The 27,995-nt window shown below is 43.8% G+C and overlaps 1 protein-coding gene across 1 annotated transcript in view; it reads right to left on the reverse strand.

The window, feature by feature from the left end:
• The window catches only part of PREP (prolyl endopeptidase), a gene marked incomplete at its 5' end in the record, with an annotated part of 120,087 nt that overhangs the window by 12,973 nt on the left and 79,119 nt on the right, over positions 1-27,995 (reverse strand). Inside the window, 2 exon segments of the mRNA XM_014591041.1 lie at positions 432-526; positions 1,569-1,705. Of these exon segments, the coding sequence (XP_014446527.1) occupies positions 432-526; positions 1,569-1,705 (232 nt within the window).

Below are 27,995 nucleotides of genomic sequence, written 5' to 3' on the forward strand. Positions count from 1 at the left end.
AGTGTTTTTGAAAATACCCTGACTTTAGGACCATCAGTTAGCATAATGGCTATGTCGCTGGACTCCCACGTAGTCGACTGCAGTTCATGTCCTGGACCCAGTGGCTTAAACTCACGTGGGGCATGTGTGCGTGCGTGCCCAAGATCCCGAGAGGAGAATGGAGAAGGGATTGCAGCGTGGCCATCCCCCTTGGGGTGACTTCTCACTTTTTGTCTCTCTGTCTCTGTCTGTCTTCCTAGTGAGCGCACATGTCCTATAGCAAAAACCTCTCCAAAAAAAAAAAAAAAGAAAAAGAAAAGAAAATACCCTGACTTCCATGTGTCTTGCCAAAAGGCTTTTTGTGCTCTTAACCTCCTCAGCTCATTCAAACAGGTGGGATCAGCACAGTGTAACTGTAACTGGGTTAGGGTTCTGTAGAGAAAACAGCTCACCTTTATGCCACGTCTCTCCGTATTCACCACCTCCTCTGATGTTGGCCACGGCCAGGACGCCGCCCATGTGCCTCACAAAGATGAGCCTGGACACACTGAGAAACAGTCACATCGTCAATCTGCCATCAACTGCCTAGTAAGGACATGTTATGTCCCTCCACCCCAAAAACCAACACACAGGAGAAAACAAAAACAGGTACCCCCAAGAATACCCTATGTATAAGGGCATCAGAAGAGAGGCCCGGTAGTTGGTATATTACTTATGTGAAAACCACATAACTTCTGATTAATGTTTCCCTGCAAATTCGGGCATTTTCATGAATATTTCTCTATATAGATACAAATTTCACTATGCAGTGTATAAAGCAAACAGGAAAGCCAGAGGCCCTTAACGCACTGGATCTCGCTATCTCAACTACTCTGGCAAACAAAACACTGCCGACACAGGCAGTGGGCTTGCGGGAACACCCACTATGCCCCTGCTACCGTTTTTGGTTTTTTGGGGGTAGCTCTTCTCAAGTTGTTTAAGAAAGTAAGCTCTTTCTGAAACACGGATTTTACATGTGCTTTCTTAATCTAAAACATATACTGGGTTGTTGGAAAAGTCATGATGCATTTTGTGTCAAACGTCATGCCGTCATGACTTTTTTGACAGCCCCGTAGTATTAAATACAGGGTGTGTGAGAGAGACGAAATCAAGAACACAGACGAGCAAACAGCACACAGGCCAGCCCTGTGCCCTAGTGGTTAAGAAAATCAAATCCCATGTGCCGACTGTGGTCGGAGTCTCATCCCCTGCTGGCCTGAAAATCATGCCGGCACCTGTGCGTGCACATCCCCATTCCTGATAGCATGGGGAAATGGAGACGGCGCTGCAGCGTGCCCACACCTCACTGGGGGTGCTTTCTCTCTCTCTCTCTCTCTCTCTCTCTCTCTGGTGAGCGCACGTACCCTCTGGTAATTAGAAAATACAAAAAAACCCTCCAAAACCAACCCCCCCACCCCAAAAGAAAAGAAAAGAAACAAGAAAACAACAAGAAAAGAGAAAGATGATTTAGTAGACCCATTTCTGATTTCTTCCTACTACGTGAAGATCATCGAATACATCCCAAGGTTCCGAGCGTGCTCTAGGCTCACCTGTAGTTGGGTGTGATTGATATATTGAAGCCACCGTAGCCATATAAGAAGGCGGGATGAGAGCCATCCAGTTTTATTCCTTTTTTATGCACAATGAACATTGGAATCTTCGTACCATCCTTGCTAGGGTAGAAAATCTAGATGAAAAGAAAGCAGAATAGTAGATTTAGCCTGAGTACATTCTTGTATCACCGACGAAGGAGAGAACTAAGTGACTGCATTCGTACTTGGCCTTGGTGCTCCTTTGACTGCATAGATTAACTCGCTCCCTCACACTGAACTTCACAGAACCTATCACCTTTTATCTCCCTCACAACAGGTGGAGCCTACCACCTGACTAATGAAAGTTAACAATAACTTCGCTGAGTCTTTACAGATACCAGGCTTTGGAGACAGGGAGGGGAAAGATGCCACCAGTCCTCTCCCTCATAACCAATTGGGATTATTTATTTATTGGTTAAAGGGCATCTACGCTCATCAAGGAGAGACAGAGAAGGGGAGAGGAGAAAGCACCCATGTAGAACGGACATGCCATGATCTATTCTCCATTTCTCCCTCCTTTTGGGATTTTTTGGGCACCCATGCATATGTGCCTTGCATGCTTCATAAAGCCCCCAGGTCTGGGACTCGAACTGCATGGTCAGCTCTGTGGGACCTGGTTACCTTAGCCACCAGGCCACAGAGCTGGGCCCCGACTGAGAAGATGTTATTGGCTTAAGCACTGTAAAGCCGCATCTAGATCCTTACTGTTTCTAACACAGGATCTAAGCGTTGTCTTGACTGAGTCCATGTTTTTTCTGTTGCCTTGTGAATCACTATTCGAGTCCTTTGCAAAGAACCGAAACCAGTCATTCCACCATGTATACCCTGAATGAAACTGCGCTTCAAGCCGCGATTGCCTCCCTGACGCTATCAGGTACCCTTGGCATCCTGCCTCAGGACAATGAGGAAGCCTCCTTGTGATTTTGCCCCAAGAGAATAAATAACTTCACTTCCTCCCCTCCCCTCCCCTCTCCATATGAGTTCTGCATCCCATCCAGTACGGCAGAGATGGTTCGACTCCAGTACCCTCTCTCCTTGGTCTTGGCCTCCCTGAATAAATTCCGTATTTACCAACTGTTGTATCTCAAGATTGGGTTTGTTGAGGGCAAGTGGCACATTCCTGGTTTCTGGTCCTTGGAAAGGGCATCCCTCTCTGTTCTGGCATGTTGGCATGCTTTTTCTTTCTTTCTTTTTTTTTGAGAGGTTTTCGCTATAGAGTATGTGTATTCACCAGAAAGACACAGAGAGACAGAAAGCAAGAAATCACCCCTCAGGGGGGATGGCCATGACACAATCCCTTCTCCTCCATTCTCCTCTTGGGATCTTGAGCAAGCACACACACGCACCCAGCATGAGTTTAAGCCACCGGGTCCGGGACTCAAACCATGGTCGACTACATGGGAGTCCAGTGACATAGCCATTATGCTAACTGCTGGTCCCTGGCATGTTGGCATGCTTTAAAATGTGCAAAATTAAATTGTAAATATTCTTTTCAAAATATACAGGAGCACAATAAAAAAATCTAGGTCCACTCATGGGCTATTTGGGAAGCATTTCAGTTTTTACAGAGATAGCATAGGGAAAAGAACATGGGTCTGAAAATCAGGAGAGCTGAATTTGAACTCTTATTCCATGCCATCTAGCTAGGTGCCTCACAGTCAGTAGTTGATCCTCTCTTAGCCTCCGTTTTCTCAGTTTTTCACCCTCAACATGCAGCTATCACGCCCACCTCTCAGCACCTTCACAAGGCCCACAAAAGAGAGCAGGTATTTGTTCTTGCCCCCTCATCCCTCTTCACACAGGGGAAGTCAGAAAGGCTGTCTTGCCAAGCCACTTGGTCTAGACGGACCTCTGTGCTAGACAACCAATTTTATATTCAACATAGTCCCTAAAAGTTCAGTCAATACAGTTTCATTTTTCTATTTTTCCTGGTTAAACAGAGACATTTCCCACAGTATTGATAGTTAAAGCTCACTTCAAATCTTCCTGAAGCTGGGCAACCTTGGGCAAGTTCAGTTAGCATTTTCATATTCATTACTTTTTAGATAAAGGATTAAGAGAAAAAAGGAAAAGGAGAGGAAGGGTAAATGCTACTCAAGTGATAAGCCACAGAGTAAATGATAAGCCACAAAAAAACTGGTAATAGCTTCTCCCAAACAGAAAAGCTGCAGATAGCTTTCTCTGAGCAAACACGGTGTTTTCACCCCAACTGGCAGCTGGAAAATGCCCAGCTCAGAGGGCCTTACTGATCTGCATATTAAGCTTTACACCTCATGTGACTTGAGGCCATATTATACCCACAGCTTTTTACGGTAGCAGTTTTGTTGCAGAAAGTTGCCACAGGCCTTGGAAATAAACAATGGGGAAGGGGTAGGGGAGGAGAGGAGTGAGTGGGCCCCTGGCAGTGCAGATTGGAGACCTACATTACAGGACTACTACAAACACCAAGTCTGCTAGTTCTTTGAAACCTGCCAAGAAAGAGTAGAATAGAAAGCATTTGCTTCTGCCTTTGAAGAGAAGTGCCAAGGGATATGTGTAAATGTGTGGAACCCTGGAGCACACTCTGCAGAGTTTCTAGTTGTATTTAAACCTGCCAAGAAAGAGTAGAATAGAAAGCATTTGCTTCTGCCTTTGAAGAGAAGTGCCAAGGGATATGTGTAAATGTGGCAGTTTAGGAACCCCGGAGCACACTCTGCAGAGTTTCTAGCTGTATTTAAAGTTATTTAGTACCACCTAGCAGCCACTAATAGAGTGTAACTGTGTGGGTGGGCATAAATAAATGCAGAGTACGAGGAACCTGTTTCCAGTGACTGGGGCTAAGAAACTAAAATACAGGGCCTTCGATGCAGAGTTGGAAAGAAGTTAGAGCAGCGTAACTGCACGGGCAATAGCACTGAAGCAAGTGAGCCAACGTCTCAGGATGCCATTTTAACTGGATCATCTGTTCAAAACACGGTTGCCTCCAACTCCCTGCTGAGTCCCAAGCCCTGTGCAGCCAGGCTCTGAGGCACCTCTTGTCCCAACTGACTTGAGACCTTCATCTGTTCCCAAAGTACTCTATCTCTGGTTGCTTCAAGACAGCTCAACTTCCTCCTGTGAGATACCACTTTTCCTGCTACCACCTGGAAGATTCCTGGTGCCTGTAAGCCGGCCAGCACTGGAATGCTGTCCTCTGGTTCCAGGGCAAAAGCATCCTTCTGGAGTACCATCAGAAACGCACAGCCCCCTCTATGCCTGTAGTATCTTAGAGTACACTGATACGGAGGCTTCCACAGGACACCGCAAACGAAGAGCACATGTGATCTAGTTCAAATCTGGTGCTATGTCAGGCAATGCCAAAAGTCCCACTATCACCAGTAAGGGGCATGCCCATATATGAAAGACTTAGGTAAACTGCAAAGGGCAAGCCCTTTGGAGAGAAGAATGTCTGCTGATAGCAGTTCCTGTCTAATTTTAGAGCCTGACAGGTTTAAAGGAGAATGTTCATAAAAGGGTGTTGAGCTCCCCCTTTTATCAGAGTTGACAGAAGCCCCTTGCGGGTTCTATGGTACGTGTGGCAAATGCATCTAACAAGGGGCAGAACCGCACTGCAGTCAGTGCAAGGGGGGACCAAGATGCTGCATTCCCCAAAGAAACGGGCAGAAAGCAACCTCTGTGCTTCAGTTAACTTGTAAAACAAGATAAGAAGAACTCCCTAGGACTCAGAGGAGGCACTGAACATTTCTATGTGTTAAGGTTAAAAACACTAGCCTGGCATTGGAAGATTGTAATCCTGTCGACTTTCCAGGCATCTGACTTTGAAGGAGTGTAAGAGTCATCTTTGGGTAAACAATATAAAAAGTCTATTCCAGCCTGCTTTAGTTAGCTTTACAAAGGATGGCTAAACTTTTTCAGGACACTAGAGACTTCAAATCTCTTCTGGGACCCCTGTATCACAGCAGAGTCAATCTTTAAAAATGCGTTTTAATTTTTAGTACATTTCTTTAATATCTTTCTTGACCAATGTGCTAAGTGCTATACTCCTAGTCTTTGCAGAAATTCATCACTTTTCTAAGGCTTGATCATTTATTCTTTGAAATAATAAAGCTCCTGTAGTCTCAAATTTTACTTTTTAGAATAAGAAGCTAAAAAGAAAAGCAGTGGTGGAGGCACTGGATCTTATTCTATAGCACCACGAAGAGTTAATTTACATTTCAGTGGTATTTAGATGTTCTGAAGTAGAAAAACATACAGGGCTATGATGAATAAATATGCCTTAATTAGAGAAGGCAATAACAGGTATTCTCAGTTCTACTGCTCTAATCTCTTTTTAAAAAAAGAGCCAAAAGGCACCTGCATGTTTCAGAGAGAGACAGAGACACAGAGAGAGGGAAAGTGAGACAGGACCACCCCACCCCCTATGGAGGACGGCCACAGTGCAATCCTTTCCCCTCCATTTCTATCCTCCTCCTGGGATGCTGGCCCACATGCGCATGCACCCTACATATTTTCAAGCCATTAGGTCTGGGACTCGTGCCGTGCAGTTGGCCATGGGGAATCTGACTGCCGTAACCACCACGCCACTGGCTGACTTTGCTCTGATTTCTTTGTGGTCAATCAAAACAGATAAGCATTTTCACCAAAGGAAAGAGACCCAGCTACATGCAGAGGACCAGAGAAAGCAGCTTCTATTTCGGGGTAGGCAGATACTGTCCCATTATAAAGCTGCCACCCTGAGGTTCAGGCTGCACACTGAATGCACGTGTGTATGTGTATGTGTGTGTGTGTGTGTGTGTGTGTGTGTGTGTATGTGCTGTTCTGGCATGAAACAGCATGAGCAATCCATCATCAGGATTGTGAGCTTGGCAATGTCTGCACCGAGTATTTGCTGAATGAATAAATGACTTAGAGTTGCATATTAAACACCCTCTCTCTGATTCCCAAATACCTATACCAAGGTATAGGCTCAAAGTCATCTTGGTGACCTGTCCATGCCATCTTATTCCTGCCTATCTGCAGGGTTGCTTTGTCTCTCAACAGGACTCCTACTTCCAGTGTTTCAGCACCTGTCACTGGATTAACCCCCTAAAATCTTCCTTTTAATCTAAGTCACTCTGCTATTAAAAACACGCAATGCCTTTTCATTCTCTACAAAATGAAGTCCATATTTTTGACCAAGAATTAGAGTTCTTTACTTTCTTCCTTTTTTCCCAAAGAATTACTTAACTTTATTTATTTATTTATTTATTTATTTATTTAAATTTGGCCAGAGAGGTACAGATTGCGAGGGAGAGAGGGAAAAGAGAGACAGAGAGAGAGAGAGAGAGTAAGAAAGCAAGTCATCAGGTCTAGGACTTGAACCATGGTTGGCCATGTGGGAGTCCAGTGCCCTTAACCACCACACTACCTGCTGGCCCAAAAGCTCTCTACTTTCCGCTTTTGACCTTTGTGAATCTTTCCTAATTTCAACAGACCTCTTCAGTGAAACTGCTATTCCACATCAGCAGGACCCCACCCTTAGTGCCACATGCCTTTGACAACTAACTCATGACTAAAATGCAAACCCTTTGGCTCTTATAAGTTCACTGGTTTGACTCTTTACCCTTACCCGATACAGGTACCCCCCCACCCCCAAAGTGACACGTATCTCAGGCAGGTTTGCCTTTGGCTTGAATGTTTTCAGGAATGAGAAGGAAATTTGAAAAACACAATGGACATTCATTTCATTTTGGAGCCCATTACAAAGTTATTCCTTACCAGGAAACATTAAAATACCCCAGAACACAGGAAACAAAATTAGTCAAAGCTCTGGAAACACAACCTAGTCAAAGTAAATTCCTGTACAAGTTAATTATCAGCTACACTTCCACAAGTTTTAAAAAAATATTAAAATGGGGCCAGCAGGTGGTGTGATAGTTGAGGCACTGGACTTCCATGTGGCTGACTGGGTTCAAGTCCTAGGCCTGATGGCTTGAAACTCACACCAGGTGCATGTGCATGTGTGCCCAGAATTAGAGTAGAGGTTTGACCTTACCCCCTGGGCGGGGGGTGATTTTTCCCTTTCTGTCTCTCTGTATCTCCAGTGAGCCCACGTGCCCATAGCAAAAAAATCTCACTCTTCAAAAAAAAAAAAAGCCTTCTAGTTAAATTTATGAGATAAGAATATAATCTTTTTTAAATTTTTTTTTTTTTTTTTAGTTTTTATTTTCTTCACAGTAGAGTTTCCTTAGTTCTTAACTTTGGTCAAAACACATGCTTATTTATTTTACCTGATTTGTTTAAAACACCTAATTCTAACCATGTACCAAGTGCTAGTCTAAGGGTTTTAAAAATATTCTCTCATTTTAATCCACATATAAGGACCACACTATGGATACCTCCATTTTTCAGCTGGGGTCATTCTGATCCAGAGAAGTTATGTAACTAGCCCAAGCCACACGTCTTATAAATGGTAGAGACATAATTTGAATCCAGGCCTGCTGGCTCCAGACTCCATGCTCTTAGCCACTGGTAAACCAGGGATCAGGAAGTCCCCTGGCTCCTCCTCCTCCTCCAAGGAGCCCTCCTGCATCCTCCATGGCACGGCTATGGTACCTCACGTGTCTCTCTTCTGGGCTGTGCATGTTTTTGCCTCCATACCTGTCACAGTACCTAGAGAGCAGGAGGCACTTAGGAAACATAGCTCGATAAATGCATAAATGAAGGCTCAAATTGGACTCCATGTTTCAATCAAACAATATAAGGAAAAGTACTTTAAATTGCATTTCATTTTTTCAAAGTCCATACAAATAAAGCAGCCTACAGAGTCCGGTATCAAGATACATGTAAGCTGAAAAGTAAAGTATAAATTACCTCTGGTTGAGAAAAGTAAGAGATTATATAAGCTTTTTAAGGTCACACATTTCCAACTTATTCTTAATAAAAAAAAAATATTTAACATCTGACATTTTCCTTATGTGTAGCTGTTAATCTATTAATTTAGCAATGCCAAGGCAGTGGGGTTTTATGGTTCTTAAACTGTTTAGTTATGGTAATTTACTGCAAGAGATTGCACCTGCATAATAAAACTCCGACAAGGATACTCAAAATCCATTTTGAACCCTCATTAACTCAAAGTGGCGGCAGACCACTTAGTTATTTTATTGCATTAGAAAAATAAAATTAATAATCTAACTGCTGAAAAGACAAACTCTGGCAGGAATGTTCATTAATAGGACAGAAGAGAAATGCATAGCTTTAAAAGTTTGTAGCTAGCAGTTATTCACTTCTTAAAAGGATCATCTATTAAAGAGTCACAGTATGGGCGAGAGAAAGCAGAGCGGCGTTTGTGCAAAAGTGCAGGGCAGCGGGGGGGGGGGGGGCGGGAGCCGACAGGGGGGCGGGGGGGGGGGGGGCGGGGGGCTAACACAGGCGCTCAGGAAGGTGAGGGCTGCCCCGACAACGGCCCCAGGACCAGGAAACGGTGCAATAACCATCTTTCGTGTGTATGTCCAAGGAGGAAACTGAAAAGCACAAAACACTGTGAGGGGCAAACGTGCAGAAAATCATTTTGACTGCAGAAAAATGAGGACTGGAATAGGGAAAAGGTAAATTTGGAAGTAAAATTCTCTGGCACAAAGACATTTATCAAAATTTCTATCGGATAAACCTAACACCGTTATACTCTGATCTGCTTCTATTTGGTCTCTCAGACAACACAGATGTAAATCAGCAAAAGAAATCCTTCAGGTGAGTAAGAGGCAAGGAAGAAACTCACCATAGATCATAGATAAGTCTCTTAGAGAAAATTGAGTTACTTAGAGAAGGATCATTAAGAAGCCTCTGAGCACCACAGGCCACTCCACCCCCGACTGGGCAATGTGGACTGAAGCTAGGGAACACAGGCTGCAAAGAGGCGGTCAATTAGAAGAGACTGAACCAGAGGCTTAGAGGCAGCATCTCAAATAGCTACTGGGAAGCAACTCACCAGGGGGTGGACAAAAAGGGAGGAAAAAACCGATTCAGAGATCCTGCTGTGAAGGAACAAGATCGGATTCCTTTGGATTTTTATTTGCAAATGTGGCTGTGTGACAGGTTTTATACTTGTGTAGAATGACAAAGAATATGATTAGTGAAACTGTATATAGATGGCTATGACATGCCTCCTGATACTTCTTCCCGAAACACTATCATGATCTTGTGTATTCCTTTAAGATACTTATCATGGGAATACTATTCAGCCATGAAAAACAACAAAATCCTGGCTTTTGACAGAAAGTGGAAGAATATGGAAGACTTACTGCTAAGTGAAGCAAGCCAGGCTATGAAAGAGAGGCACTGTACGTCCCCACTTAATATATACTGAGTGTCCGCACTCTATGACTGAAACTGATTGACTAAAGGATATAGAAACACAGTAAATGGGTATCAATACCAGATATAGTGTGTGTGAAGGAGTAGGGTCTGAGGAAGGACATTTAGAAGAAAAATAGGGAGGCAAAGCATTAATGTGAAAAATGTGATATTATCTGCAGAAGATATTTTATAGTTTTATCAACTGGACTAGGAAGAAATGTTCACATGTTGAAATATTCACTTTGAAAGCTAAATAATGTGATTGAATGTATAAAAGAAAATGAAGTAAAAAATGCAAAAAAATACTTATCATGGAAATAATAAATGTTTTATCATGTTTACATGCCTTTTTATTATCACTAGTAATCAGGTAAAGTGAAAACTAAAGATGAGTAACTGTCACAAGCTTATGAAGATCTCAGAAAGAACGCAGCAGGCTGTTCTGTTTGGATGGCAGTCCGGATGGTGTACAGGGAACGCTGGGCGATTACGAAGCTTCGGCGTGTGCAGAAGAGCTGTCTACAAAACCAGCACACAGAGTTCAAGACTCTCCTTCAGTGAATTTCCTGCAATACTTCTCCTACCCAGGCACTCACACACATAGCCCTGGGGCGTGAGGAGACCCTCTCCTTCCATGAGAAGCAGCTGGGCTCACATGCCACAGTCACAGCCTCTCCAACCCACTGCTACCGTATGCCCACACTGCCTCTCATGGTCAATGCGCACAGCCACTCCCAACAGGGCCCAGACTGTAACCCCTGTGACTTCCCTGCAATATCTAGGCATCCTCCTTGAACCTCTTCTTCCCTGGCTTCTGTGACACAATCTTTCCTGGATCCGCTTCCTCCCCCTGTCTTCTGAATGTTAGTGTTCCTTTGAGACTGGTCTTCTCCCTCGATACGAAGTGTTGGCGTTTTCAGCTGTGCCCACAGGGTCATTGAGCCACTGATTGCCTTCGTCATGCTCCTGGTTCCTAACCCTAATTCTCTGAGCACTTGGTAGAAAGATGCCCCCCTGTGCATCCTACATGGGCCCTTTCAAGACCTGCCTTCTTTGCATGGCAGACCAGGCCTGCTGGGTCCAGACCTCTCTCGTTCCCGGGTTCCTCTCTGGCTGTCGGTGATTGGGCCATCCTGCCTGCTTACCTGCTTGCTCAGTGCACGTTTCTCTACTAGTGTACAAGCTGATCTACCCCGTGCCCCTCTGGGTCTGCCTATAGCTCCTTTGAGGAAGCCTCCTTTCCAGGAGCAGCCTTAGAGGCTCCTCCTTCTCTGGGGCTCCCGCAAGACCTGTGGTCAACTTTAATATCATTTCTCCCCCCATCAAATTGCTGGCAAAGTTTGAGTACATTCTCATTTCTTCTAGTAAACTCCATGTTTCTTTATATTCCCAGCACTGCAGGCACTGCGAGACACAAGGCACAGTGCTTAGCAAATGTTTGTGAAGTGATTATTTTTACTTGTATTAGCAACCTTTCACCCAGTCATTCCTAAAAAATCACTGTGATTTCTCTCTAGAAAATTCCTTTTTATTTAAATTAGGATTAGTCAGTATAACTACCACTGTCTTTAACATCCCTTGGCTTCTTTCTGGGGCATGGTGACTTTGCGGATCTCAGACTAACACAGGGGCTCAGACATTACAAGGAACACAAACAATGATGCAAACACGAACCACACATGCAAATCAATACAAATACCAAAGAGACAGTCACTGCTTGGCCTTTTGGCTTTTCCCTAAGAAGTGAAGAAGGAAAAGAAAATTGAATGCAGGAAATAAGAAAACATGATGTTAGAAACACCAAAAGCTATTTAAGAGGATGACGCTTTAACTTTCCAGAGTCTGGGACCAAAAAAAATCACAAATTCTCATAAAATAGTATAAGAAGGGGCCAGCAGGTGGCATAGTGGTTAAGGCACTGGACTCCCACATGGCCAACCACAGTTTGAGTCCGGGAGCCTGTGGCCTGAAAAACCACTCTAGGTACACGTACATGCACGCCCAAAATCCTGAGAGGAGAATGGAGAAGGGATTGTGGCATGACCATCTAACCTGGGGGAGGGGGTGATTTCTCACTCTCTTTGTCTCTCTCTCTGGTGAGCACACATTCCCTATGACAAAACCTTAAAGAACAACAAAAAAAGAGATAAAAAATTGGCTAACTGAATTTCTGTCAGTCAGATTGCTCCTTTATTGCTCACTTTGTTTAAAAGGTTTCCAAACATTCGCAAACAGTGACCTCAGATTGGAAGGTTCTACTGCAGTAAATGCATGCTACGGAAACGTGAGGAAAATTTTGCTTTGATACTTGAGAAGAGAGGAACAGTACTGTTTCCTGCTTTGGTCACAAACTATGACCCCAAATAATTCTTAATGACTAGATCACACAAAACCTTCTGTAGAAGGTCCAGCCACGGTGGTATCAGAGGGTTTGTGCTGGCACGAGGTAGCTGAAGCTGTGTGGGAAACCTGGGTCCGTTTCTGGCCCGCTCTGCACTGGCTGGGCGCAGTGGTACGCGCCGAATGCCCTCTCTTTGTAGGAGGCCCTAGCTCCGCAGGAGGCCCTAGCTTTGCAGGAGGCTAAGGCAGGGGATCACAACGTACATGGTGAAACCCTGTCAAAAACTGCCTGTCTCTTCTTAAAAATGCTAATATACACTCATTTTCTGACACTATTTGTCCATTTTGAGTGGGTAGGACCAATTACCCTAGGAGAGGGAGACGCTCCAACACAGAATATTACAGAAAGGAAATGTTCCATTCTTACAGGTTTCTGGGAATAACCAGATTATAGCAGAGTCCATCATCTGTCCCGGTCTCTCACTCATTCGTTAAGTATTTATATGTATCTACTGTGCATTTTGGGGATGCAGAAGCAGGCAAAACCACAGTCTAAGGGGGAGACAGATGAACACACGAAGGAGAATGTGGCATCTGCGGGTGAGAGGTGCAAGGAGAAACAGTAACACTGGACACAGGGAGGCGTGCAGGGAAGGGCTGCTACCCTACCCAGGCTGAAGAGGAAGGAGTCTGATTCACGCAGTGAAAGCAAGTGAAGCTGGCCTGGAGTCGGGGTGGGAGGTCTAGACGGAGGGCCTGGGGTGGCAGGGAGGACATTCATGTGCAAGCATAGTGAGGAGGCCAGGCTGCAGGGGGTGGGAGAGCGGGACAGTGGCAGGACTTGAAGTCAGAGAGAGGCGCAGGTCAGGCTGTGGGGTCTCATGGGCATGACTTACGGCTGGTCCCACCTGCAGACAAACATAATCCTAAGGTGTATACTATACATTAGGAAGCTGCACTGTCCTAGAAATAATGGCAGTCACTTCCTTTTCCCCATGGATCTCTGAACTGGCTGCCCTGTCTGCGATTACTGATCTCAGGCAGGTATCAGACCACTAATGTATCAAAAATGTTTTAAATCATTTCCCAAACTGACACCACCACAAACTCAGCACCGTGGGGGCAGCCTGTCTCTAGGAGACTGTAATCCACCAGTGTCACCCCAGAGGCTGGCTAGATTACACCTGGTTTTTCTACCGAGGGAGGAGCACTGTAAGTCAGTCCAGCAGGGAGACCTGGTGTCCAGGTGACCATTAGCAACTAGCCCCACAGCTGGGGCAAACCCAGTGCTGCAGAGGAGAGAGCAGCCCTAGAGAGCCGCAGCTCTCCAGCAAGAGCTCCGTGGGGATGTGGGGAGAGTCAGGGAGGTGGTCCAAGGGAGGGGCTCATAAGAAAGCAGGAGGGGATGGAGCAATGGAAACAAAAAAATGACAACGAACAAAGGACCTGTGCCTGGTGTACTGTGATCTGGACACCAAGCCCCCAGAGCTGCTTCTCTTGTCTCCAACACGTCAGAGCCCAGGCCTCTGATGATGTAGGTGGGGCCCAGTGTGAAGTTCCTGGATCCAAATAGGTTGACACAGGAGTGACAGGGGCCTGGGAGGCACAGGCAGAATTCTGGGCAGCCCAATGGAAGCAGACCCATAGGAGGAGGCCACGGAGAGTGGCAGGCACTCCCCGGCTGCCCTCAGAGCAGGGAAGCTCTGACTGGCAGTCTTTTCTCTTCCTTACTAAGTGCACTGGGAAAATGGACATTACTTAATTAAAACAGTGTGCTCGGGATACAAACTCTGCCCTGGTTTTGAGTCTGCCAGAGAAAATAATAAGGCCTTTAGAGGAAAAATAATGATTATTCAATAAGTTTTCTAGAGCTGTCTGTATTTGTTAAATAAAATATTTGAAAAATGAAAGTTAAAAATAATGAATTTCTCTTGACAGAACTGTAGGTGCAGTGGTAAAAGGATAAGGAGGGTACAGAAGTGACCTCCCCAATTCCCCCTCGGCCTCTCCTGCCTGCCTTCTCTCAGGAGGGCTGTATGGTATGGGCCAGCTGTTCTGTGTGCTCTGTTCTCTCTCCAAGCAGCACACGGAGGACTGGCCATTCCACCCCCTGCCCACTCTTGTGCTGGCCTGCCCTCATAGCACGGTGTTGGCCAGTATACACGGCTGGAGAAGGAACGTGCTATTTCTTCTTCTTCTTTTTTACTTTTTAAAATAATTATCTACTTTATTTTTATTTATTATTATTTTTTAACTTTAGCAGAGATAGAAAGGGAAAGTGAGAAAGCAAGCCACCAGGTCTAGGACTTGAACTGTGGTCAACCATGTGGGAGTCCAGTGTCCTTAACCACCATGCCACCTGCTAGCCCCCTGCTTTTCTTTTTTAGAGACAGGATCTTATTATGTAGCTTAGGCTGGCCTTGAAGTTTCCATCCTCCTGCTTTAGCCTCCTAAGTAGCTGGTATTATGGGCCCATGCTACAGTACCTAACAGAAAGCTATTACTTCTAAGCAGAAGGACAGAGGGGCATCATGGGATGCCACATAGTTTCCCTGTGTGCCCAGTGACACAGGTGGTGCTTAGGTGGGGAGGTTCCTTGGGCAGGTTCAGGAGTGAGGGGCATGAAGGAGAGTGCAGGGTCATGTCTAACTGACAGACACGGAAACAAGACACAAACTGTTCTGGCGTTGAAATCCCTCGAATTTTGGACTTGCTTGTTAACTGCAGTGATGTGGCTTACCCTGACTGATACAGAAAAGCACTACCAGGTAGGAATTCAAGTGTGAGGAGCAGAAAATTCCAGTGCTCAATGTTTGAGTCTTCCTGCTCCTAAATGATACACATCACAAAAAATGTAAGCATTCCAAAACCACTTTTTGATTTTTAGTTGAGAAAGAAAAAATGATTGAGAAAAAATAAGATGACAGAGAACTCAGGGCCTAAGGGTCTCACAGAAAGAAAGAACTCTGACTGGACTCCTCTCCCTGAAGCCCCGGTGCACACTCTCGCACAGCAGAATGGAGGCACTGCCCCTTGTCCTACGGAGGCCACGCTGTCCGTGTAGGCTTTAGATCCTCTCATCTTTCCAAGGAACTCGGGTCCTGTGGTGGTTCTCTTCCCTACAGTAGACAATCCAACATATAATCTGGTTTCTCTCACCTTAAATCATGCCACTGGATGCATACTTCCCACACTTTAAAAGTTTATTTGTATGCGGTTGTATGGGTCTGCGTCCATTTTCTTCTGCCCTCATAGCCTCTTCAATTCTCAACTTATACCACAAAAGCTATGGAAAGCATCTCTTATAAAATAAATTTATGAAATTATAATTTTTTTTTTGATTTAGCAAAACTGTCTTAGCACAACTGCACAAGTTACTCCACAGGCAGAAAACAACAAATCTGAAAAGTAACTTGGAGAAGCAGGAAAAGAATGAGGAGAGTGGAAGAAGATACAAACTACAGCTGTTAAAAGTCAGAGATGCTCAATTATAATACCAACAATTATTTTTTCTTAAAAATATTTAAGATTATGTTAATTTAATTTAAAATTGTTAATTTAGGCTTTCATCAGAGAGAAACAGAGAGGAGAGCGTCCCAACCCCCACCCCATGGGACTTGGTCATGCCACAATTCCTTCATCTCCATTTCTCTATCCCGTCAGGATTTTGCACAAGCATGCTGATGTGTCCTCAGCTGCAGAGGCCAAGGCAGTTTTCAGTTGCCTGTACCCAGGCAGCCATGTGGGATTTGGTTTCCGTAACCACTGGGCTACAGGCCTGGCCCAATAAACCCTTAATAAAAACACACATCGCCAACTGGTGGTGTGGTGATTAAGAAAGCTGGTTATCTCACATGGCTGACTGTAAGGTTTGAATCCCGGAACCAGAGGCTTGAAAAACATGCTGGGGGCATGTGAGTACATGCTCAAAATCTTGAGAGAAAAATGGAGAAGGGATTGTGGTGTGGCCATCCCCGCTGTGGAATGCTCACTCACTTATCCTCTCTTTTTTCTGTGTGTGTGTCTTGGGTGAATGCATGAGCTCTACAAAACTAAACAAAAACCAACAAACAAAGAAAAACACACTGATAGGAGGAGTACAAGACTGAACCACAACTATCAGTGCAGACAAAGAATTTCTCATGCAAATGGAGGAGGAGACAGACTAGAAGTCGTAAATGAACTTGAATGAGTCCAAGTCCAGACAGGTGAGCAGACACGGCTCAAACAACATCCGAGAACACTTCCTTGTCCCTCCTACCTTTGAGGAGCCTGAGCAATGGGGTCACAGTTGGGACTTCCAACTGAACCAAATATTCATATTCCCAAACAATACAGTATCAGAATTCAGATTATTTACCCTTTTCCCCAATGTCTTCCAAATATTTTAATTAATTCCAAGTTCTTTAAACTCTGAGACTGAAATAGACATATCCTATAAAACATCAAAAACTTGAGAGGCCACATGTAGGCAGCGTGTACCCTTGGACCTCAAGTTGGACTTTTCACTTGTGCACTAAATTTCCTGTTTGATATCCAATTTCAGAATCACCTACTACCTGAGCTGGGATCAGACAACATATTCTCTGTTAAAAATGTGTTTGTGTACATATTAACACACATACACAGGTACACAGCTGGAGACTGGGACACAAAACATTATCCATTACTTAATTCAGCAGAACCAATCATTCAGTAAGTGATCTTTAACATACCAGAATTAATATGGGCTGCATGTATCAATCCAGCCTCAGTAGATGACCTACATTGTTTTCTATTGAGACCTTAAAAAAAACAAATAATGAGCTTTCTCTGGGATCTTAATAAGGCACAAGGTTTTATGTCCATTTCTACAGGAAGACCCAGAACAAACTATCTCAAGGCACTCAATTGCTGAACCATGATGGCCTGAGCAAGAGCACGACACAACTTCTCAGGGCCCTGTGCCTCTGGAGGAATGAGAGGGTACAGAGAATATGCTCACGCTGCACACATCCAGGCTGTGTATGTGTGTATGCACACATATTAGAATTACTTTTTATTTATTTAAACGTTAATTTATTTATCCATTTATCTGCTGTGATTTTTAAGCTTCAAGCAGTAGCTGAATGTTCCCTTCCTTTTTGTCTGCTTCAGACAGAGCTCCCAAGGGCAGGAACAAGAAGAGAAGCTAGTACACAGAAGTTGTGTCTTACCTGAACACTGAAAAGTGTGTAGAATTTTGAAAAATGAGTAAAGGACAAGGAGCAGTACTGGGATAAAGCAGTACTGGGATGGAACAAGAAAAAAGAGGGATAAAGACGAGGAAAGCCCGAAAACGGTGGGCCTGGGGCTCGGCTGGGAGTGAGCCTGCAGTATCTGGGCTGGGGATCGGGGCAGTGAGGGAGCACCTGGGCAGGGCTGATGTAGAGGAGCTCATACTCCACACAGGTGGTGACCAAGAACGTATGTCCCAGGGGAGTACCTTACAATGCCTTTCACATCATATTTTCCTATCGCTTCTGTAACTATGCCAGCCTTACTGATGTACAGCTTCCATTCAGTCAGCACCACAGTGAACCAGAGACTGGTCAGTTTCAGCTTTCTAAACCCAGGCCAGGGACACTTAATTCAAATCAAAAGATTATACTTGTGGAAATGGAAAACTTTTCCTTCCTTCCTTACAGACCAATGACGGTTATGCCTTAATGGTTTTTCCTCCGGGGAGATAATGGAATATCCCCAGCACTGGGTCTATTTTTACTCACCCCATCATCCATCGGCCATCACTGCAACTTCAGGCAAAGCAGAAGGGAGGGGAGGAGAGGGAAGAAAACTGCAGCAGGTGACGAGCCCACACTAAGCTCCTATTATTGTCTCTCCTCTCCTTTTGCCCTAAAAGACAAGAGCAGTGCAGGAAGCCACAAGCAGTTGTGTAGCTGGCAACTCCAGTTGTTTCCCTGGGATTTAGGAAAGGTACTGTAATAGGAAAGTGGGAACAGACTACCTGCAGCTCTCCTGCTGCACCTTCTCAATGCAAAAGACATCTCTACAATGCTCAATTTCTGTTACTAGATGTCCTCTTAATCCTATGACTTCTTGGTCTAGTTTGACCTATGAAGAGGCAGAAATACAAGGCCAAAAACACTGGCTATATACACTCCTGCAAGGAGCAGTGGAGAAGGCCACCTGCGTGGGGTACACAAGTTGCTACCCAGACTCAGTGCTCAGAAGCAGAGGTCTGAGGGTTGGAGTTTCCAAAGTAACTCTGTGACTACTAAACTCAATTTGAATTAGAAGTTATCTAGCACGAATACTGGCTTTAATGCCAATACCTTTAAGATCTTGGGAGAAGTCTAGTAGACATAAGATGGCATGTGAAAAAACATAAACGTGTAAGCTTTATTTCATTTCATTTCTGAATATATATAGATAAAAATATCTGTCTCAGACAGACAGAAAGAGACAGAGATACTGCACCTTTGACGGGGTCTTACGGTCACAATCCAGGCTCCCCATCCCCCTTAACCTCAACCAGCTCAGATCATGAGCACATGCATGCCCAGTATACTCAGGGTTGTCTCTGGACTCAAACCAACAACCTTTCCATGTGGCTCTGCCTTGCAGAGTGTAGTATTTTATTGCTGCATCACTATTTGGTACAGAGGGGACTCACTGAATCCTGGTCCTTGTGTCTCAGCCTTCTATGCAGCTGAGACCATAGGAGTATGTTGCCATATCCAGCATTTTAGGTTGGGCTGGGAATCGAACCTGAGACTACCATGTGGCTTCATACTGATAAGGAGCAGTGTCAATCCATGTGCTACTAAAGCTGGGCCTGCACTTTTTTTTTTTTTTTTTTGCTACTGGACACGTGTGCTCAACATAGAGACAGAAAACAAGAAATCACCCTCCCCAGGGGGAATGGCCATGCCACAATTCCTTTTCCTCCATTCTCCTCTTGGGATTTTGGGCATGCACACACACATGCCTGGCCTGAGTTTAAGCTGATGGGTCTGGGATCTGAACCATGGTCGACTACGTGGGAGTCCAGCCACGTACCCATTATGCCATCAGCTGGTCCCAAGACCTACATATATTTTCAATGAGGTTTCAGCAGCCACATTGTGGCTAATTTTAAAGACTCAAGCTCCTCATTTAAAAATATAAATGTGTATATGTGTTTATTATACCAGGGGTCTTCAGAGAATTTATGGAAAATGTTTATTATAAAAGTACTATGCATGGGTTTCAAAATGTTTTTGCACCAAAATAAAGTTGTACTTTAATTCCATTTCCCATGGGACCAGCAGGTGGCGTGGTAGTTAAAGGTGCTGGAGTCTCACATGGCTGACTATGATTCGAGTCCTGGACCTGGTGGTGTGCTTTCTCACTTTCCCTCTCTCTTTCTCTCTAGTCATATTGGAAAATGAGAATAATAAATAGTTGAATAAAATTTAAAAAAGACATTTAAAATTTCATTTCCCATGAACTTTTGGAAGTATTCTCATACATACGACATAAACAAATGGAAAAGGCAGTGAAATCTCCATTAATATGTAACAAGGAGACTCAAAATAAGCATTAAAATACATTGTAAAGTATTAACCATTGAAATGTATAAAATATTATTAAATAAATCACATTTATAAATATTTAGAAATATGAATCTGTGGATCCTTATTGTCTCCTCTTTTATAGAAACTATTTTTTAATATTTAAAAGGTTCCATAAGGGTCTATAAATTATCCAGTAGATATTTGCATCATGGTGTAGAAACATTTAGAGGTAAAATGGCTTAGGGATTTAGAGGCCATTAAGTCTCATTTGTTTATTTTAGAGGTGAAAAACAAAATAAAAACCCAATAGAGTAAATAACTGATCTCAATAATAGAGTAAATAACTGATCTCAGTAATAAAATGTGCAGAATTAGCACAGATCTGGAGTTCAGAGGTCCAGTCTCTGTCAATTATTAATGGTATGATTTTTGTTAAGGTTAAGTTCATGTTTTAGTTTCTTTCTCTGTAAAACAAGAGGACTCAATTAGGTGAGCTCTCATGTCCGAGCGATTGGAAGGCCTATCACTTTGTTCTGAGGCCAAGACAGTATCAGCGGAAAACCTTACCGCTCAGGAGAAAGCAAAGGAGGCAGTTATGAAATCAGAGACTGGATACCCCTGTGTATGATGCTTCAAACCAGTCTTCTGCTCTTAATAGCAGGTCCCCAGTATGGACTGTGTCCACATCCTTCACAGGGACAGTGCAGAAAGAAGGCTGGAGGCTGGTTATTCCAGGCACGTAGCAGACTGGCACAGAATCAAATACCTGGAGAGCCAGGACGCTAGCTTACCGAGCTTCCCTCCCCCCTGAGCTAGGTCACCCCTCAATTCCTCCTAGTGCTTAAATATTCTTCATCACACTTAATGCTCTAGAAACAATATTAAATTTCTTCATGGGAGAAGCACTTCTGCCTTTGTTATGTGTGACTTCTGCTGTTGATAATGATAACATCTGAAAATTCAACTTTTTAGGAACTTCCGTTTTCCAGCCCCGATCCTGAGATTCAGGCATCCGACCACCAGGTGGTGTTGGGTTCCCTGGTCTCAGGATCTACACCCAAAAACATTCGGTACAAGTTTGTTTTGCCTTATGGCAAACTGCAGACTGCTAGTTCTTCCCCAACATCTATTTCCCATTTCCCTAATAAGGCCTCTACCAGTTAGCTGAGTACGTTTTTTTTAGGGAAATAAAACTACAGCTCAAACCTTTGTAACTAGGTGTGTGTAGGTTTTCACTAATAAGATGTAAGCAAATATAATGCATGTCCCCTCTAGCCAACATCCTTAGAAGCCTGCTTGCGCACGCTCATTCCTGTTTCATCCCTACTGCCACCTTCCTGCTGGCTGGAAAGTGGGTGTAACACAGCTGCAACCCCAGCAGCCATCCAGGACCATGCTAGGAAGGGAAGTTGTGTGCAGTGAAGCAACAAGACATAAGGGACAGGGATTCCTGACTCCTGAGACACCGAGTCAGCCCTAGACTGGCCTCTGCACTTTGATTGAGAGGGAAAAAAACGCTTCTGTCCAAAAAAAAAAAAAGGAGAAAGGGACCAGCAGTTAGCGTAATGGCTGTGTTGCTGGACTCCCATGTAGCTGACCGTGGTTCAAGTCCCGGACCCAGTGGCTTAAAACTCACACTGGGCGCATGTGCGTGCGTGCCCAAGATCCCGAGAGGAGAATGAGGGAGAAGAGATTGTGGTGTGCCCATCCCCTTTGGAGGGTGATTTCTTGCTTTCTGTCTCTCAGTCTGTCTGTCGAGTGCACACGCCCTATAGCAAAAACCTCTCCAAAAAAAAAAGTCTGTCTTCTTCAAGCCATGGTTATCCTCATTATGCTCTTCTTGTGACTCACAGCTGCATCTACACTGTAAACACTATGAGATCAGATTCATTTCTAAAAACAGAAACAATGATTAAAATGATGGAAGACGAATAACAGTGATTACTCGTCATTGATTCAGTTCTACTAAGGAGGAAGTGATTTTCCACTTTTTTAAAAAATGAGATAATGCATTAATACCATCCTTTGTGAAAGATAATTTTCTAGCAAGCAGTGAGACCTAGTAGTTAGCTGTGAGAAACCTAGAATTTATCCACCTGGGTATCAGTGAAGTTCAGCAACAATTTTTATGGGTCTTAAAAGCCAACACTCTTAGAAAAGTGTAAAAAAAAAAAAAGTCTATTTATTGATTTTGTTACATCTAACTGCAAGCTCGGTAACATCTGTAAATGCTGGAAATATTAAAAATGCTGTATGTGCTAAGCATGAACAATCTAGGAGTACAGCTGTCACCTACGGTACTAAGTTTATGAGTACCTGACCTGTGAGTTATGGCCTCTAATACAACATCGTTAAAGAATTATAAACCTAGATGGCCTCCGAGAACTAAATCTGAGTCATTCGTATTAAATGAACACCTGCCTGACTCCTTGATGTCTTGGCAAGGTAAGCTTTGAAAGCAAGAATCGGGCTATGCAGGGCCACCGGGCTACATCCCATGGCCCTCAGGAAAGCCAACTGATGAAGCGTCTTTTCCTGGCTGTCCTCTTCACGCTGTCAAGTCACTGGGTACAGGTTACGCTGCCTTCCTCCTGAGGTGGGGACCACGTTCATTACACAACAGGACCCTCTCCCCAGCGCAAGGTTCAGAGAAGCTCTGAGGAAGATCACAGAGGACTGATGTGGTGGCCTTGTGTATTCACCCACTGGTGACAGGGAAGTCCCAGAGAAGGTGCAGACATTCTCCCAGGCTTTTCATTTGGGGGATTTTCCACAGCTACCTGGGCAGGTACTGTGCAACCCCTGAGGCTACTTTTGATTTTTACATATTACAGGTTAATATTCTCGGGCTGCTGGAAAGTGAGGTCCCTCTTTTAGACATGGCACAGAATTGAGATACAGTGGTATAAAGACCGCAGCAACCACTGATGTGGGCCATGCGGCCTATTTCTCTATTACACGATACTAAGAAAACCAGGATTCATGCTATCTTTTAGAGTAAAGTTGTTTTATTTACAGCCACTATCTAAAGGAGAGATACAAAAATGTATTCTTTGAATATAAATATCACCCTCAATCTAGAATACCTGTGTGACACAGAACATTTTAAAGCAGGGCAGGAATCTGTAAAAGAATATGGCCCCATGAAGCACAATATCAAAAATAACACAAATGCTGAGGCAATAAATCATCAAGAACAACTGCCTCCATTTCAAGCAGTTTCCTAATCGCATGTAAGCACAACGGTGGCCTTTCAAATGGTTCTTTATGAAAACATTCCTGCATTCGCTCTCGGAGTATGTTCAGGAAGTTGCTGATCCTTACCTAATTGCAGGAACAGAGTGCCATAGAAAAACTGTCACTAGCTCAACAGTCAGCTCATAACGGATGTGGGTGAGTCAACACTCAAAATCTGCATATGCCATCGGCTTGGTGCAGAAACTGAGTACTGAAACACTAGAACAGAACATGCTCTCCGCATAGCAAAGCTTGCATGCTAGCAACTGTGAATTAGTTATGACCAAGGTTAGAAAAATCTAAATTATAAACACACACACGAGCCATCACATGGTACAAAAATTAGGATGGTTGGATCCCACATGGACCACTGGGGGTTCAAGTCTCAGGCCTGGCAGCTAGAGGAACACATTGGGCATGTGTGTGTGTACCCAGAATCCCAAGAGGAGAATGAAGGAGAAGAGATTGTGGTATGGGTATTTCTGTCGGAAAGTGATTTCTTACTCTCTTTCTCTCCACCTGTCTCTGTTTCTCCAGCGAGTGTATGTGCCCTATAGCAAAAAAAAAAAAGAAATCCTTTATAAAAATTCTACTCCTCCTATACTAAGGCATATTGGTAAATCCAAAGAAACATCTCATTTAAACATTTCTATTAAAGCAAGGGATGTTCTTGATGTTTCATAGGTACTTGATGTTTGGCAGATAATCCTCAGAGAAGTAAAAATCCTACTAAATATAAGAAAAGGAATAAAAGACAAAATCTATGTTAAATATTTATAATCCTCACAATCTTAAGTATTGATTTCTGGGTATTTGGATCCTCTTAATTTATTCTGCCTTTTATAAAATGCAAAAACTGCTGTTAATGGAGCTCATGCATAGTAGACTCAGATAACGGTTCTTTTGTCAGGCCTGTAAGTTCTGTCTTTCATTGGAGGAGGAGTAAAGCCAATCTCTCAGCTGGCTGAACAAATATGAGACACTGAGAAACCAGAAAGTGTGTTTTGCTACACTGCAATCCTTGTAATGCCACATCCACCACAGCATGCCCTTCCAGCCATGAATGACAAGTGCCAGGGGCACCTCCATTACACAGGGTACAGAGGGTATGACCGTATCTTCTTGAATTTACTATGAAATTATGGAATTACACTGTGACAAATAGGCAGAGGCAGTCTATGAACCAAAAATAGTGGTAAAACCATTCAGGAATTCTGGTGGAGAACGGGGAATTACAAAAACACTCAATTCTTAAACCCTGCCCAACCTGTGAAGACCACCCATCTCATGAAGACGTCCTCCTTGAACCCAGCCGGGACTGTCTGTGAACATCACAGCGCTGATCGAAGCCTGCACCCTTCCCTTGACCATTGTCATGGCACCCTTGGGGTTGTTTGATCTTTTCAGATTCACATGTTTCAACTTCTAAGTCTGACTGTAAATTTCCCAGGGGCAGGGCTTGTGCTGGAATTCCACTGTGTTCAAACAGTGCCTGGCATTGCACGTCATAAGTACTTCATTGGTAGACTACATTTAACTACCCTTTTCCTATTCTTTACTTCACTTTGTTTAAGATGAAGCATATTACTGATGATAAATGTAGACAAAGCTTTTGGGTAAATTCACTTATTGAGATGTTTTACAAATGTAATTTCTTTTTTTAAAATTTTATTTCTTTTTTTTTATAATTTTGTTTAGTATTTAACTTCGTTGTAAAAGACAGGCAGAGAAGTTATAATTAATATTTTGTAGCTGCTTCAGCCACAACAAAAAGCAGGAAAAGAGCTGAAATTAACCAACTGTAGATTCGGAAAACCTATCTAAAACTAAATTCTTATATGGAACCCAGATTGGAAGAGAAGGTGACAGTTTTCCCAGGTTCTGATTTTTAAAGTTACATTCTGGATGCAGATCAATTTTCTGCCTATCGCTGTGGCCAGGAAGGGATAAAGGTTACAGAGACAGCAGTTCGGTCCTATGTTTCGTCAGCAAAATAAGGTACAACACCATTCACCTCCCAGTGAAGATGGTCAAGACCTCAAGGGCAGGCAGATCACACAAAGAACTGCCCTCTGTGGCTTATGCAGCCATACGACATGTTTCATCAACCTTTCTGCCTCCCTTCTTGGCTTGGTCTGATTTCCCAGCAATACCAGCAGGTAGACTGTAGTACTAAAGGATGTGCATGGTCGCGACTACTATTCATCAGTGCCAACCAACCATGCAGCCTGCTCTGCTGCTTCAAAACGATAACACACTCCGCAGAATGGAAGACGAACGGCAAACAGCCTGGGGACAGTCTTTTAAAATCACATATGGAATAAACATTCACTGAGGGTCAAATGAGATCTGAAGTGACATTACCCTCAAGTGACTGAAAAATGAAGGTACAGTAAATTTCTTTCCCAGGATGCTGTGGTTTCTTCTGCGCACTGTTAGGGTACTTTCCATTCATGCATAAATTCCTCTCCAGCGTCTGTTTCATACAACGGTAGGTCACTGTTGGCAGCACCGCCAAGAGCCTAATCAAAACAGGAGCGCAGCTGTAGTGCTCTCGTTCCATGTCAAAGCCCGGCTGCACATGCTTGAATCTAAACCACTGCAGGATGGATTTGATGCAACGCAAGCTGATGGTGTCCTGACATCATAATGCATTTCAGAGGCATCCTTTACACAACAGGAGAATTCTGTTCCAGTAATAATATGCTCCTAGTATATTATTGTGTTAATATACTAGGAGCAGTGAGTATAGTGAGTAGTTGTAAGACCGTCCATTGGAACAAAACCCAGAGGCTACGCCCCGCTTACAGACAAGTGCATTTCCGACATTGTGGCTATGAGGAGTGGTGCATTCAGATCCACAAGTTAATAGTTCTAATTACTCTCTCTCTTTAAATATTTGCTATGAATTTCTCCCCTACCCCTGCTATCATAGCAGTATAAATAAAATGTTAAGTATTTGAGTAGCTCAGTGTCAGGAAAGTTTTTTGGGGGGAAGCAAAGAGCCAGAAATAGAGATTCTGTGTTTCTCAATGTCCAGGCAACTGGCAGCACCCAAGCACATTTTCTCCTCAGTTTAATCTGGAAATTTCAGGCTGCAGTGGACACGGCTGATTCATTTCTATCCTATATAGGCCCCTGCTCAGTTGTACAGCTTTATCTTTTCATTTATAAATGAAAATAATACATAAAGTGGTGACCAGTGTACCATCTATAAAGACTACTGCTAGAATCTAGCAAATCTAAATTTGGCCATATTTTTAGCTTAAGGTATTTTATGAATCAATGAAATGTGGAAAAAAAATAGTTCAGTATGGAAGGGAGAGAGGGGAAAGGAAAAGGAAAAAACAAGTGAAAGTATGCTTAATTGACAAGAAAAAATGAGAAGCTATTTGCTGATCAGTTACAGAGTAATATCTTTGGCTTGACTGACATGCACCAGTATTTGTGCTGGAAAAAGAAATGTTGTACATTATAAAGATGTGATTAAATGTACATAAATAAATTAATTTTAAAAAGACTACTGCTCCTATTAGAATAGGAACAAAATAGCTGTTAGGAAAAATAACCCCAACCCTCCTCACTAAGAAGTCAGAGCTCCATTCCTGAAGAAGCTGACTCCTTAGCAGCTGTCACTATAACAGGCACCTCTCTGTCCCCTGAACTCCTGAGGCAACTGTACACTTGGGCGTTGACTGCGGCAGGTGGAAGAATGGGCAGAATAATGCCAGGGGCTCATAGAACTAAGGGGGCGTGGAGCAGAGATGAGAAGACCGAGGTCTCACTCTGCAACTCCGCCCAACACAGGGCAGCCAGGACTACGCTCGAGTACAGAAGAGAGGGCACCTGCTGAGTGCCGCCAGCCGTGGGGTGTTACGGATGAAGTGGCACACCTATCCCTACTGGGGATACCAAGCAAGGGCCAGAATTAGGCCCTGCAAAAGCCAAATGCAACTGTCAGGGAGGGACACATTTTCTACCCTTGGAGAAAAGGGAAAGCAGCAAAGAGTTACAGTCTAGAGTGAACAGATTTAAAAAGTCCAGTACAGGACTAAATTAATGAACCATGTAAACACCAGAGAGCAGCTGCAGCCCCCGACAGGATCTCTCTCCAGGCAATGGCTCTCTTAAAAGTGACACTAACAAGAAGCCAGCCAGCTAGATATGGAAAACTAAAAGTCTGCTCTATTTATTTCTACTATCGATTGAAAAAAAAAGATTATATTCTGTGTGCCAGGCCCTTCCTATCCATGATCTCATAATAATTCTACAGGAATCCTGAGAAATAGATACTCGCTCTATTCAACGGGAGAAAACTGTGGCAGAGGGAGTGGCAGGGGGATAAAAGATTTGTGCAATGTCATCTAACCAGTAGTAAGAAAGATTGTAGGTCTGTGTGACAGGGCTGTCACTTCTTGTTTTTATTTTTAAGTCGTGTTACATTGCCCAAGCCAATCTCAAATTTGCGACCCTCCCACCTCAGCCTCCCACGTAGCTGGAAGGAGCTGGGACTACAGGCATACGCCACCACTCTGGCTTTGCGGCGCTTCCTGACTGAGGCTGTGAGTTCTACTGAGAACGTTCTGAGTTTAAATACTGTTAGCACAGATGAGGATTCAGTAAACTTATTTTCTAAAGGATCAAATACTAAATATGTCAGGCCTGCGAGCCACAGTCTCTGCTGCAAGCCTGCATGAAAGTGCTAAAGCAGCCACAGACACCAGGCAGACCAGAGTGCCCCCTCCAGACCCAGAACACAGGGGAATACCCTACTGCCCTGTGCCAAATACAGCCGACCTTCTGATTCTGTGAGCAAAGCTTCTTCACGGTCTTCATCTAGGCCATCATCCAGACTACTGCTAGACAGAGGAAGGGTAGTTAGTCAAACTAAAACGATGCCCTAGTTTCACGGAAACATTCCGGGGAGCATCCAGTGCGCTTCATTCTAATCTTCCCT

This window comes from Tupaia chinensis, unplaced genomic scaffold (genome assembly GCF_000334495.1).
Source record: "Tupaia chinensis unplaced genomic scaffold, TupChi_1.0 Scaffold000527_1, whole genome shotgun sequence".
Classification (NCBI taxonomy): Eukaryota; Metazoa; Chordata; class Mammalia; order Scandentia; family Tupaiidae; genus Tupaia; species Tupaia belangeri.